The 13,934-nt window shown below is 36.7% G+C and overlaps 1 protein-coding gene across 1 annotated transcript in view; it reads left to right on the plus strand.

Annotated features, from left to right (window-relative positions):
* Positions 1-1,429: 1,429 nt before the first annotated feature.
* The window catches only part of LOC108913147 (transducin-like enhancer protein 4), a 369,612-nt gene continuing 357,107 nt past the window's right edge, over positions 1,430-13,934 (plus strand). Inside the window, exon 1 of the mRNA XM_018718638.2 lies at positions 1,430-1,719. Coding sequence (XP_018574154.1) covers positions 1,657-1,719 — 63 coding nt within the window. The 5' untranslated portion in view covers positions 1,430-1,656. The remainder of the gene's footprint in view (positions 1,720-13,934) is intronic.

The raw sequence follows: 13,934 nt of genomic DNA on the forward strand, positions 1-13,934 counted from the left end.
AAATTAGAAAAACGCAAACGTCCATTTCCAGGTTAGGCTACGCCGCGCTCCCATTGAAAGCGAACAGCACATAAAAATTAGTCCCATTGTAATTTAGCCATAAAGATTGACCTCTGCAAACCTGCCGGGGTCCCTCTAATAACTAGTAGGCCGGGCCCCGGCTTTTGTTCTGCCAGGCACCCCGACCCACTAGATTTTATCTCCGCTCATATATATTTTTTTGGTCGGCTCTTATTTTTGCTGGTTTGCCCGCTGCGTACAGATCCTGCAAGCAATGTACTGGCACCTCAGCAGTCAACGTGGACTCGACGAGCAGATGTCGGCTTGTTGCGTGGCAACGGACGTACAACCGCGGCCCGCTATTGGCCGATGCCGCGTTCCCATTGGCCCCGCGCCGTCGAAAGCGCCGAGCTCGTTTAAACTAGGAGGGGTTTACGGACGGGAAAACGCGGTTGGCTGGGGGAGCGGAAACTTCGGATATCGTTGGTGTGACGGTGTTTGGGTTTGAGCGGTCAACGTGGACTGGATACCAGCTTGGTATACTGGCAATCAGGGCGCCATATTTATAAGGGTGAAAGGGGTTGAAGTGAAATCACGCGGGTGGAACAAGGACGGCTTCCACCCCTGTTTCAGCTAAAATGAGATGCTTTCTGCCAGGCAGCCATTTTGAGGGTAGTTTTTTGTTTTTTATTTTTTGTGTGTTTTTTTTCTGTACCGAACATGTACGGATCATTTCGGGGGTGTGAGTTAAGCAAATGTAGCAGTGGCGCGGCGTGACCGCCACCGGCGGCGGCGGTGTGGGAATACACGGCCGCCCGCGACAGTTTACCCATATTACATCCACGCTAATTGCAATCACGGCCTACCAATTAAAACATGACCCAGATCGCCCGGTTCTCAATACTCCAATAAGCACGCGTCTTCCGGCTTGCACGGACCGGATAATACTTACATTTCTATCTAAAAATGAGACACTTAGATGCCCACCACCTTAAAATATTACACAGAGTTAAAGTTTGCCTGTCTTTTGATAAATTTCTTCGACTTGATAAGTCAACCTGCTAATACAGCAGATTTTATCCCCATCGAGCTACGCCGCATTAACCACATTGCCTACGCCAGCTCTAGCGTTATTTCTGCAAAGCGTGGGAATTAAATCGCAACCCCCATATCGCACAGGAAGCATCATACGTGACCTCCGATTACAACCTCATCAACCCCTTTCGGCTAATAAACCGAGGAGCTCGCGGCGTCGGTATCAGCGCGATCAATTTGTCCGTGCCCCGCTTTTTACGGTTTTCGGGGGTCGCGGGCTTTTTGTAAAGTGGCGTGGGGTGGCGTGTGTTAGCGGTTTAAGGGGGTGAGGGGCTGCCGCTCGAGCCGGTGGAGAGGGGGGGCTGCCGTCGCCAGTCGCTCTCGAAACGTGGTTGAGTCAGTACGTACGTTCCGCGCTTCGTATCTCGACGTTGTACACGACCGCCTTGCTTTGGGACCCGTGTGGATTTTTTGGTACGCAGTACCCCAGTAGTGTTACAGTGTGGTTTTTCAGTGGGTGTTTTTGTTGGTGGTTCCCTGGATTTACGGAGTGTACCCGCACGAAATTTGGATTACGCGTAGGAGACCCAGTGTACCCGTGCCATGATCTGCTGACGTAAGATGTACCCCGGTGCAGGAATGAATGCAGCGGCCGCAGCAGCAGTGGCGGCTGCACGCCATCCGGTAAGCCTTGCGACTGCGACTCTTCCCTAAGCGCAGATTTCGCGCCCGTCGGGAAAAAATCCGACGGGCGAAGGAAGCGTTAATAGTTACGTCCGTGTCTTGTTTGTTCAATTAAGTCCATGCGAAATATCTGAATTCGCGACAGCGTATGACCGAAAAGATGATGTTTTGATGTCTAAATTAGCTGTTCCACCTGTGAACAACTCTTGAAGCAACTTTGTGTCTATCCTCGCGCGGTTAAACGATTTAAAAACACCTCTATTGGAAATTTCTGGCTTTGCGAGCGAGATACGCCTTCAGAAAATCATAAATCATCGAATCTAGTGTAATTCTCTTGTAAAAACTGTGATGAACACCTCTTTCGTGTATTCTATTTTTACAGCCATTAAATTGATTGTAGATAAAGAGGGAAAATGCAATAAAACTGGGCTTAAGCCAGTGTCAATAAGCTCTGTTATCAGTTCTGTTTGCAAAAGTGTAGTTAGTTTGAATTGGGATTACTAAATGACAAATATATAATTTGGGGAATCATGTAGGTACAAACGTATGTTTTTTTTTGAATAGGTACCTTTAAATCTCTCATTTCGACGATTTGTTTCCAGTATTTATACGGATTTAGTTTGAAAAGTCCTGCTTTTGTTCAAAACCAAACGCCCGCCGTCGGATCGTGCGTCGTCAAGCCTTCTTGATAGATTGACCATGATGTAAATTTTGTGTTGTATATATTTTTATAAATAGAAGAACAGATGTCAAGTTTAGTTTATGTGACAGTTCTTTTTTGCGGGTAATTTAAAATGTGGAATATTTTTTTGCGTCTCTAAAAAAATCCCATCGAAAGATTTCTAGGATTTCTATTCTTACTAGGTACAATCCAACGAAAGCGGTTGTTACACATATTAATATTATAATTAAAAAATCAAGAATAGTTCGAAAACAAATAAAAATGATAAAGCACACATAAAAAAAATCATTTGATTAAGAATAATTATTTATACTTGCAAAAGAAATTGTTGCTGCTGTTCATATTTTTAAACTAAGTAAAATAAGTAAAAAAAAACGTTAATTAAGTGAAGAAACTTTTTTTAGTTCAACATTTTAGTATAGGAATATAGGAACCTACCTATTTCTTTGCGAATGTCTATATGAATATATTTATAATCATTTAAGAAATTTCTTTTCATTCCATCTGATGATGGTTTTCTCCCGCTTGACTTAATTAAAGAGCTCAGGCGACCTCTTGCGGAAGACTTGGAATTTCAAATTAAAATAAGAGAAAAATCACCAATTTATAAATTAATTATTTCCTTCAACAAAATATTTATTATTGAAGTACATATATAACTTCCTTATTTTTACACATATGACGAACATACTTTCGCTCACATATTTAAATCTACAGTCGACAGGAATTTTAAAGACTTGCTATTAAGTGGATGTCCAGGGAGCCAATAAACATGATTTATTGCTTAAGTTTTTTACCTCTAATGACAATTCCCAGAATATCCCTTCACAACAAGAAAGGAATGCCATTCATTATGCAGTATAGTATAGTACGGCCAGTCAATATTATTGTATTTCTCGGGAAAATATTTGAATATAGCACCATTCTGATACCCTTATAATTTATGTTACTAAAATAAATGAACGAAAAATGTAGAAGAAAGGTGTAGACATTTAAAATGCATCAACCTTTTGGACTCTATAATAAACGAAGTTGGTTAGTTAGAAAAACACAGTCGTTACATGGAAAATGTTCTTTAGTGACAATTAACAATTTATAGGCATACATTTTCATTAATTTATATATATTTTTTAATTAACGCTTTTTTAATTAGCATTTAAGTATAGTAAATTTACTTTAATAGTAACAAAATAAGGTAATAGGTAAGTAAACAGGGAAATGTCACTTTTATTTAAATACTTGCGAGGATAGTTGTTTAAAGGGTACCTACATACGATACAGTATGAAAGTGTATAAAAAAATTATTCCACTTCCTTAAAATTTTATTTTAGCAACTCTCCACTAGGTGGTAAAAAATATAAGAAAATCTATTGCAATCGTCAGAAACAAACTGTTCAAAATTTCGAGAAATTGCATAATTTCAGTTCTACTGTTGTTCTTCAACTCTCGAAGTATCAGATTGGCGCCGGTGATTCACAAACGCGTTCAGCTAATCGCGAACGGATTATACGCCACTCCAGCCGCGCGAACGGGCTATACATCCGCAGTTTGTCCGCGCCTAACGCCGTCGCGAACGATTTATACCCCGCGTACCCGATCCCGTGCGAAAATCGTCGTTTGCCGCCCTATCTGCGTAGGTAAGTCGTTATAATTAAGCGGACTCATGTTTCGCATGTAGGTATAACATGTTTACAGCGAATTTATTCCCGGCCGAGGACGACTGTTTTAGCATCGCCTCGCGCTCTCGGGGTCGATGACTCTGCCTCTCACGGCGGCGAAGATATTAATTGCCGCGTTAAACCGACCTAACTACCGATGTATATCACTGGGGTCGGGAGAGAGCCGGACGACGTCGGTGGCGGCTTCGACGCCTCGCGCGCTGCTCACCTGGTTATAATTGACGTCCCAAAAGAAACGCAGGATTTCATTGAGGAAAAAAGATTTTGTTAATTAAAAAGTTGCCATTAAATGCGAAAGAGGATATCGGCCAGTGATACTCGATTTATTTTAAGAAAAGTCTGTATGACGCTTTTGCATACCTCCGAATGAATTTCGTTGATAAATCTCCGAATTTCTGGCCTTTGATTCAGGAATGGTATTTGAGCAGAATTAACTTGTGACTTTACGAATCACCACAGGAATAAGTCGGATGGCGTATATGACCGCATGAACTTGGTGGCAGTCACTTCATTGTTGCGTGAGATTAAATTTCTGCCGTAACAGCTAGAACCACATGCCATCTAAATCCATGCTATCCAAATGGGGCCACAAAAACTTCAATAGTATCTCTCGATATCGTTCGCCATTAATAGTCACTGCGTTTCTAGTCTCATTTTCCAAAAAAATGGATCAATCACCTCAGCATTGTAAAATCCACACGACGCTATTAAGTCTATCCTAGACGATCAATAATATTGTCAATAATTGCTTCAATATTGACGCTCGATATTGAAGCACGCATCAATATGCTTCCAATAAATGCGCCAATACTTTCTCAATACTCATTGTGGCAAAAATATTGTATCTTTGGGGACTGTTTTGGGAATTTCTAGATATTTTCCAATTCGGATTTGGGATTTCTAGCATTGACTCTTGTACTTACTATGCGAAAAAAATCAAAAGAGAAATAGACGGTGGCGGTTCTTCGCGGTCTCGCAAGCAACTGATATCGAAGGAAGTATTGACAATAAACTCCCAGATGTTCAAGCGGTCTTTCAATGTTGACTGAAAAATAACATTTCTATTAATATCTGTCAATATTGATAAGAGGTATCAATACGCTCCTAGACGGTGAATATTTCAATCAATATTGAATCGATTATTGATCGTGGTCTCTTTTGAATGACTTGAGGATTGTCTCTTCCCCAAATTCGATAGTTTTTCTTGTTCACATGCCCACTAAGATGGAAATGCACTTAATTTAGCGATTAAGTGCAAGATGATGTTCTTAGCAAAATCAACGTTCGTTTGTTGATTCTCCAACATCCATCAACGAATATCCGGTGCACTAAATAGTCGTTTGGATTCAATTCCTGGGTTGGCAGAATCTTGAATGGATGCTGATGCAGATGTTTTGTTAAAATCCGCTACATGTCTTTTTTGAAATGTTCGATTACAGTGGCAGACGACGCACTGAGAATTTTCTTTACACTATCACTCACCAAAATATTTTCGGCTGAACGGTCGGTAGGTGGCCGGCCTGTTTTTTAATCACCTGCAGTCGAACTTGTTCGTCAAATTTGGCAACTAATCTTTTCACAGTTTCATTAGGGTAATTCTTCTACTGCAAATTATACGTAATTAGCGCACAGTCTCAGCTACACACTCTCCGTATTTGTAATGTATTTTCACAATCTTCACGCGCTCATTCGTCGTATAGCGTCCATTTTGCCTAACTGCAACGTGTCTTCATGCGACCATACTCAACGCTGCCAACTCTTCGGAATAAAAATGGCGCACAATTCAAATCCTTGCTTTAGGGATTTAGAAAAAAGTATATATATGAAACACTACTTACTAGAACTTTAGAAGAATGCGTTTTCAACGGGACACCCTGTAAATTGATAGAGAAGTATATTACTGTTTATCTTTTCCCGAGTCTTTACTGAAAAAATGAGATAAAACGTACTGAAAAACACAATCCTGTACATACAAAGCAATTCGTGAATGAGAATTTATTTCTGTGTAGCTAATTTTAACCCTTCGCGCTGTTTGTTTTCCAACGAGGCATTAAATAAAGAAGCAGTCGCGTAACCGGGCTTTAAATATCAAGCACAAATAATTTTCGCCTTAACTAATTACGCAAATAAAGCATTTCCTAGACAGACAATAAAATAAAATCCAATATTTATTTAATGGTGGCTCTGTACAAATATTTGACCCGTTACGAAGAGATAAGCAGACAGACATAACCTGAAAAACGCTGCGAACAGACCGATGTTTATGAAACATTCGGAATCACGCCTTGCACAGACGCTCCATTGGTTTGTTTGGGCGACGATGGCGTATATTTTTCAGGAAGACCGTTTGTTTTAATTAAACAAATGCGGTACGTGATAAAATCAAATCAAATAAGATTTGTTTTATTTATAGAAAACATTCGTACGGTATTATTGTCAATATTTGAGCAAGCCATTCCAGATAAGAGTTTGCCTAGGAATTAAACAGTTTACACATTATCGACAGCTGGGAAAATTATCTCGGACTTTAACATACTTCTTGTTACAAACACGGATATAATAAGTAAATCAACAGCGACCAATGTATACTTAATTCTATCTATATGAGAATTTTTTATTTTTTTTTATCAGTCTCGGCTTTTAATTCATTTTTAAGAATATAGAATAGGCGTTGGAATAACATTCGTAGAAAGTGCTCTGTAAAACTCGAATCGCTTCAACTATTTAAACAAAATGTGTACTTTCTACTATTAAACAACCGGCTAAAAATAAATTCTTAGCTATTGTTTACAAGAAGGAATTAGCCTACATTCAAACAGCGTTTAGGTTTGTTCTATTTAACTGTTGTATAAACAAAAGATCATTCCGTGTAATTAACATTTTTACCACTTGGTTGATAATGAACAGCACTTTACATACTTGAACTTTAAAAGTATTTTTCATCTTTTCTGTTTAATTTTACTTCAGACGTGGTACAAAACGAGCAAGAGACAAAAACAAATTCTACAAAAGAAAATAATTATGTTTTGAACATAAAAAAATTCTTCCATTTTTTTAACAGGTGTTTTTCTTAAAAAACAAAATAGTAGTTCTTTGAGAGACCAGCTAATACAGTCTTTCCGAACTCAGTTGAACATGTATAAAAACACCTAACAATAAAATTTATGAGTGTCATAGGCGTCCCTACAAAAGTTTTCAGCTAAAGGTTTAAAATAATAATAATTTGGATATACTTAATGTGTAGAAAATTTCTATTATATGTTCATTTGGCCAACAACATATTTTAATTATTTATGTTCTCGAATAATTTTATTATACCTATTGAAGGTAAACGTTTTGTTCCCAAAAGGTCTCCAAAATGCCATGTTGTAATAATATTTCTCCCTTTCGCAATTCTAATATCAATGATTAATAGAAGGTGCCTATAATAAATTTAAATTATCCGAATCACACCAAATTCCGCATTGCTGCACTGCACTGTTGGACAATTTGTCAACCACTTGTTAACACCTGAGATTTATTGCCCAGTGGCCCAATTCAGCTGTGTTTGTATTTCGTTTGTCCGCGCTGGCTTTCTTCAACATATCTACTACCTCCACGTTTAGTTCGACGAGACCCGTGGGTATGGCTAAATAAATATGGGAACAAGATTTTCGAGTTCCTGCATCAGCGACCGAACTTGGTACATACTGTCAACCTTTCGGTTCTTCAATTGATATCGAAAAGACTATACACTCTTCCCGAAGTCAGTTGAACATGTATAAAAACGCCTAGCAATAAAGTTTCATAGGCATTCCTAAAAAAATTTTCTGCTAAAGGTAAAAAATAATAATAATTTGGACATAATGTGTAGAAAATTTATATTACTTATATGTTCATTTGGTCAGCAACATATTTTAATTATTTATGTCCTCAAACAATTTTATCATATTGATGGTAAATTTTAGTTATGACATATCAAAAATCATTTACATTTCATTGAAATATACTACTGCTCGGCAAAAACCAACGGGAAGGTATGAACATATCCTCGCCCAGTGTGGCTGTGTTTGTGCGCCGTTTGCCCGCGCGCGCATTTTCAACTGGGTGTATACTTTTCTACCATTTCCACATTTAGTTTGACCAGGGTATGGCTAAATAAATATGGGAACAAGTTTTTCACAAATATTTCAATGCCAAGTTGCTGCGTAGCGACCGAACCTGGTACATACTGCCTAGCTCTTTGGTCTTCTATTGAGGTCGGAAAGACTCCATAGAATCGCGAGTAAGCCGTATTAAGTGTCGATCCCCAAAAACTTTAACATTAAATCTTATTTGTTGTTTTCCCGTGCTATACCTAAGGTTATACAGAGTGTGGCGTCTTTAATGCAGAATGTCAAAAACCTAGACTCTTGACCATAAGGCGATTATGAGATTTGAGTATCAAAAATATTTTCCAAAAAATTACAAGAAGTGACAAAATGTTAATGCCGGTCCTGTTTAACATAGCGCAAAAAACATTGACCTAGTCCGCACTTCGTACGGTACCTGTGGAGTGTCAGTCAGTGTCAGTGTCAGTACGCGGGTGAATTGCTGCTAAGTTGTGTCAAATAGATCGCGCTTCTACTGTTTAGACGTTAAGTGTTTATTAAAGACGTTTCTTATTTTTTATTTTTTAAGTTATTGTTTTAACTAAATCGGCAATGGATAACGAGGACAACAATAATACGTTTACTACTATCGAACGATAGCGGAAAGTTTGCATCATTTTTGTTTGTCGTGATCCAACCTATCACTTGCTAAAATAATAGTAGTCTTTTCTGTAACACCATGTACTTTGTTTCTACAAACCTCTTGTCTGGGATTGCACATTATCATTTACAGTGAAATAACTAATTGAATTTTATGTTTATTTTTCCTTTTAATTAAAACGAGAGGATTGTATTAAACTGGCCAAAATTATTTATTGTTGCATTAAAACATTTTATCTCTTTTTGTGTGTAATTCATACATTTTAATTTGGCAACACTGATTTGCGCAAAGGCTTGACTCTCTGTTAAGTTCGGTTCGGCAAGCGTGCGCTGATTTTAATCGAATGGCATGACATTTTTTGACCAGGACCGTACTAAGATTTATTTATTCGCTACAAAATTGAAGTTCAATTTTCTTGACAAAACGTGGATATATGAATTTCTTATATTAGGCTTTTTTATTGCATATATTCCTTGGAATCTGCATTTTATTTTTTCTGCACTAAAGACGCCACACCCTGTATACCAGATCTATTTCATGACAGATCCGCAGACATTAAATCTGATAAGAAAATAATAAAAATATTGTGTGTTACATTTTTGCTTGAAGGGGGCGTTTGCATAATTTGATGTCTTATAAAAAAATTTAGGGATTATGCGGTCAGAAAATCTGAGAGACAAAATGTTTTTGAAGAAATCACGATTTTTCCTCAACAAAGAAAACAAACCCGGAAAAATGACATATTAACCCGGAGCCCGAAGATGTCAAACCCGGAGATCTGGCAACCTTAGCTATAACCTACCAAACCTAACCTAACATATCGAAACAAACGGCCTATTAACAAATTGTGAGCCTGTCATTCGGACAATTAAGGTAAGATGTTAAACATCTTACCCCAATACAGTCCATTTTACCATAAAACATTCACATAACTGTGAAATCTAAATGTATCTTTTAAACATTTTATTAAATTTCTACACCTGCCTAAGGAGTAACCCACCCCTTACGCCTGTATATTATTTTTAACAACGCAGTGTGTCAAATGAACTTTTAGTCCCGCTTTTAACATTTGTTTCTGCAAAATGTCGAACTTACCGAACGCTACTCCGAACTTAAATTTCACCTACCCGGGCAAGAAAGTCGTTCTTCGCCGATGAAAATGCGCGTCAGGCAGCGGCGCGTTGCGAGAGATTATTAATTGGACTTCGAAAATTCCACGTAAGAACCCGCCGCTTTCGATCGGCAATAAATTATCCCGACGAATTGGGCAACGACGAACCGCAGCGCCGTCCCGGTGAAAATCGGCGGATGTAACGGCACTAATTAATTTTTTTTCTGTTGGATCGGTTATCACGCGAATTGTGTGTTCGTGCTGCACGGTCGGACGGGCCCGAGCGCAAAATTTCGCGATTACGCAAACACACGGAGCACGTCCTCTTCGCTGATTGAACGCTGTGTTGTAATGACGCGAAAGGCAACGGAGGATATGGCTTGTAGGCCATTCGAGAGCCGCGAGAACATTTGTTCGCGAAAAAAACTCCATTATCTAAACTTTGTGTTGTTCTTTGTAGAACTTTTAAAGTTTATAGCACAAAATATGTTACCTACAAAAAAAATTAAACAATATGACTGATATTCAAAAGAAATGTTTTTATTAACTTAAATTGATTTGGGATATTTCTCTGATTTCGTATTGTTACTGCACCACTATTATAGTAAATAAATAGTTTTTAAATCCTTTTGTCAAACATAATACATTTCACTCTATTCTCTGACACTTACTGAAAGGTGGATATACCTTCGAAACAATAAAACTACAAGCTCGTGTTCGACATGTGTTTCGCGTTGCTATTTTGCTCGCAGAATTATAATTTTATTACCCGTTTTCTCCCAATTTTTCCCTATGTTCTTCTTCTCAACAAAAAGTATGTGCTTGTAGGAGATAAAGTTGCAAGATGTAGAGAGGCTTAGGTAAGTGTCTTTTTTAACTAGAACATTTTTTGGTCCTTCGAGCCGGATTATTTTCAAATTCTCGTATTATTATTGTTATAACATATTATATTTCTTATTAACAAAACGATTGCAGATAATCTAATAATATTTTTATTTATTTATTATGTAAATTAATAAATTGTTACAGCCATTATACATATATTTTTTAAAACACAAGCTAACTGTAACCTTATCTCCATAAACGTATAAAATGAAAGCATGGAATAGCCGAAAAGGTCTAATAAAGGATTGAAAGGAAAATTGACAAAGTGAGCCGAGTACAACTCTGTTAAGAGCCGCGCCTACCGAATTCTAGATCAATTTAATGACACCAGATGTTAAGTAGAAATTTCCTAGTTCGTTTTAAAAAAATGGGTCATATATTTTATAGTCTTTCCGATCTCAATTGAAGAACCAAGAGACTGGCAGTATGCACCAGGTTCGGTCGCTGACGCAGCAACTCGGCATTGAAATATTTGAAAAGCTTGTTCCATGTTTATTTATCCATACCTATATACAGGTCTGGTCGAACTAAACGTGGAGGTGATAGAAATGTATACGCCCAGTTGAAAAATGCGCGGGCGGACATACGGCATATAACACAGCCGCACTGGGCGACTGGGCAATAAATCACAGTTGTTGATAAGTGGCTGACAAATTGCCTAGCAGTGCAGTGCAGCAATGCGGAATTTAGTGCGATTCAGGTAATTCTAATTTATTATAGGCGCCTTCTATTGATCACTCATATTACAATTTCGAAAAGGAGAAATATTATTACAACATGCCATTTTGGAGACCTTCTGAAACGGAACAAAACGGAATTTACCATCAAAATAATAAAATTGTTTGAGGACATAAATAATTAAAATATGTTGTTAGCGAAATGAACATATAGGGTATTTCTTAATAACGTGCTAATATTTAAGGAGGTTATTCTTGGGTCCATTTTAAGAAAAAAACTTTATATGAACATGTCTTAAAAGTCTTAACCTTTGAACTACAGGGTGCTAAAGTTTTATGAAAAAACTTTTTTTTGTGATAACTTTGGTATTACCCTAGATATTTTTTCAAATTTGGTACACGCCTTATATTCATCGAGATGCATTTTCTGATGTACAAACAATTTTATTATTTTTGCCAGTGGCGTTTGTACAAGTTTTGTATTGAATATTTTTGAAGAAAAATGTCACGCCAGGGTAATTTTTTTTTACCAATCCAAAATGTATGTAGATTACTGTAGTTTCATAATTTCAATGCTTAAAAGTTATTATCTTAAATAAATAAATTATTGTTCAAATTACATAATCTTTTTTCTCGTAAAAGAAAAAACCTGAAAAAGTCTGCCTGGATTACAAATGCAATTTTAAGATCGGTGAACCAAAAAAATCTAATGTATCGTAATCTACAAAAAAATCCACATAACTTAAATCTAGAAAAACAGTATAAAGAATATAAAAACAAATTAACAAATATAATCAGAAAAGCAAAGGAAAAATATTATAATGAATTGATAAGCAAAAACAAAAACAATTCCAAAAATCTATGGAAAATAGTTCAAAACTTAACAAGGTCTAACTCAAAAAAACAAATTTACCGTCACTTGATAAATGAGAATAATGTTGAATTAACTGATAACATAGATATGGCTGAGGAATTCAACAAAACCTTTTCCAATATAGGGAAAAACTTGGCACATAAAATAATACCCAATAGATTGGTTGCTTTTAGAGGTACTTATTCACTAAATTCGCTAGTTTTACTGCCCACAGATTACCAAGAAGTCAAAGACATTATACTAAATTTAAAAAATAAAAAATCTCCTGGAATTGACAACCTGAAGTCAGAGGTAATTAAACATATTATGGAGTTTGTGACTGAGCCGATAGTATACATTATAAATGAGTGCATAAAAACTGGTACTTGGCCATCTGCATTTAAAAACTCTGTGGTTACTCCTATTTTTAAAAAAGGAAATATTGCGTTATCAACTAACTATAGGCCCATTTCTTTAATAACAAATTTCTGTAAAATATTTGAAAAAATTATTAAAATAAGAATAACATCTTTTTTAAATAAATATAAGTTACTTTCACAAAAACAATATGGTTTTAAGGAACATACGTCCACCCAAGATGCTATCATAACGCTCACAAATAATGTCTCCTCTGCTCTAGATAAAGGCCAGCCTTGCTTGTGCACTTTCATTGACCTTACCAAAGCCTTTGACACTGTTAGTCATCCTATGCTTCTAGAATCGCTTGAAAATATAGGAATTAGAGGTCAATGTCATAAACTCTTAGAGAGTTATTTGTCAAATAGAAAACAGTGTGTAAGGGTTGGAGGTGAGTGCAGTGGATGGTTACCTGTCGAATATGGTGTTCCGCAAGGCACGGTTTTAGGGCCCCTGTTATTTTTAATATATATTAATGATTTATTTGGCCTACTTACCAGTGGAGAGGTTATAGGCTTTGCAGACGATACAGCTATTTTCCATAAAGGTAACACTTGGGATGAACTGAAAGAAACTGTGGAAAGTGAATTGTCTTATGTAAAAGATTGGTTCAGTTACAAACTATTGACAATTAACCTGGAAAAGACGAGCTACTTGCCTTTTACATGCAATAAGTCAGTTTCCCCATCTTTTAATTATCTGAAATTAGAAAGCCAGGGTCATACAATTAGAATCTTACCTGCAATAAAAACAAAATATTTAGGTGTTTTTATAGATTGTCATTTGAGATGGGATATACATATAAATTATGTTATAAAGAAGCTTCAGTCCATTTTATATACCTTTAAGTACCTCTGTAGGTTGTTGTCTAGACAATATCTAAAAATGGTCTATCATGCTTTAATACAGAGTCATATAAATTACGCTGTACTATCTTGGGGTTCAGCGGTTAGTAGTCACATTGAACCTCTCACAATTATACAAAAAAGATTTTTAAAGATGATGTTACAAAAAGAATTAATTTACCCTAGTAATGAGTTGTACCTTGAAGCTAAAGTCTTCGATGTAAGACAACTTTATTACTACAACTGTGTTTGTAGGTATCATTATACTAATAATAAGCATGAAATGTCTCATAATTATGAAACTAGAAGAAAACAAAAGTTCTTATCTCCCTTTA

Source organism: Anoplophora glabripennis, unplaced genomic scaffold, assembly GCF_000390285.2.
Source record: "Anoplophora glabripennis isolate ALB-LARVAE unplaced genomic scaffold, Agla_2.0 scaffold30, whole genome shotgun sequence".
Taxonomy (NCBI): Eukaryota; Metazoa; Arthropoda; class Insecta; order Coleoptera; family Cerambycidae; genus Anoplophora; species Anoplophora glabripennis.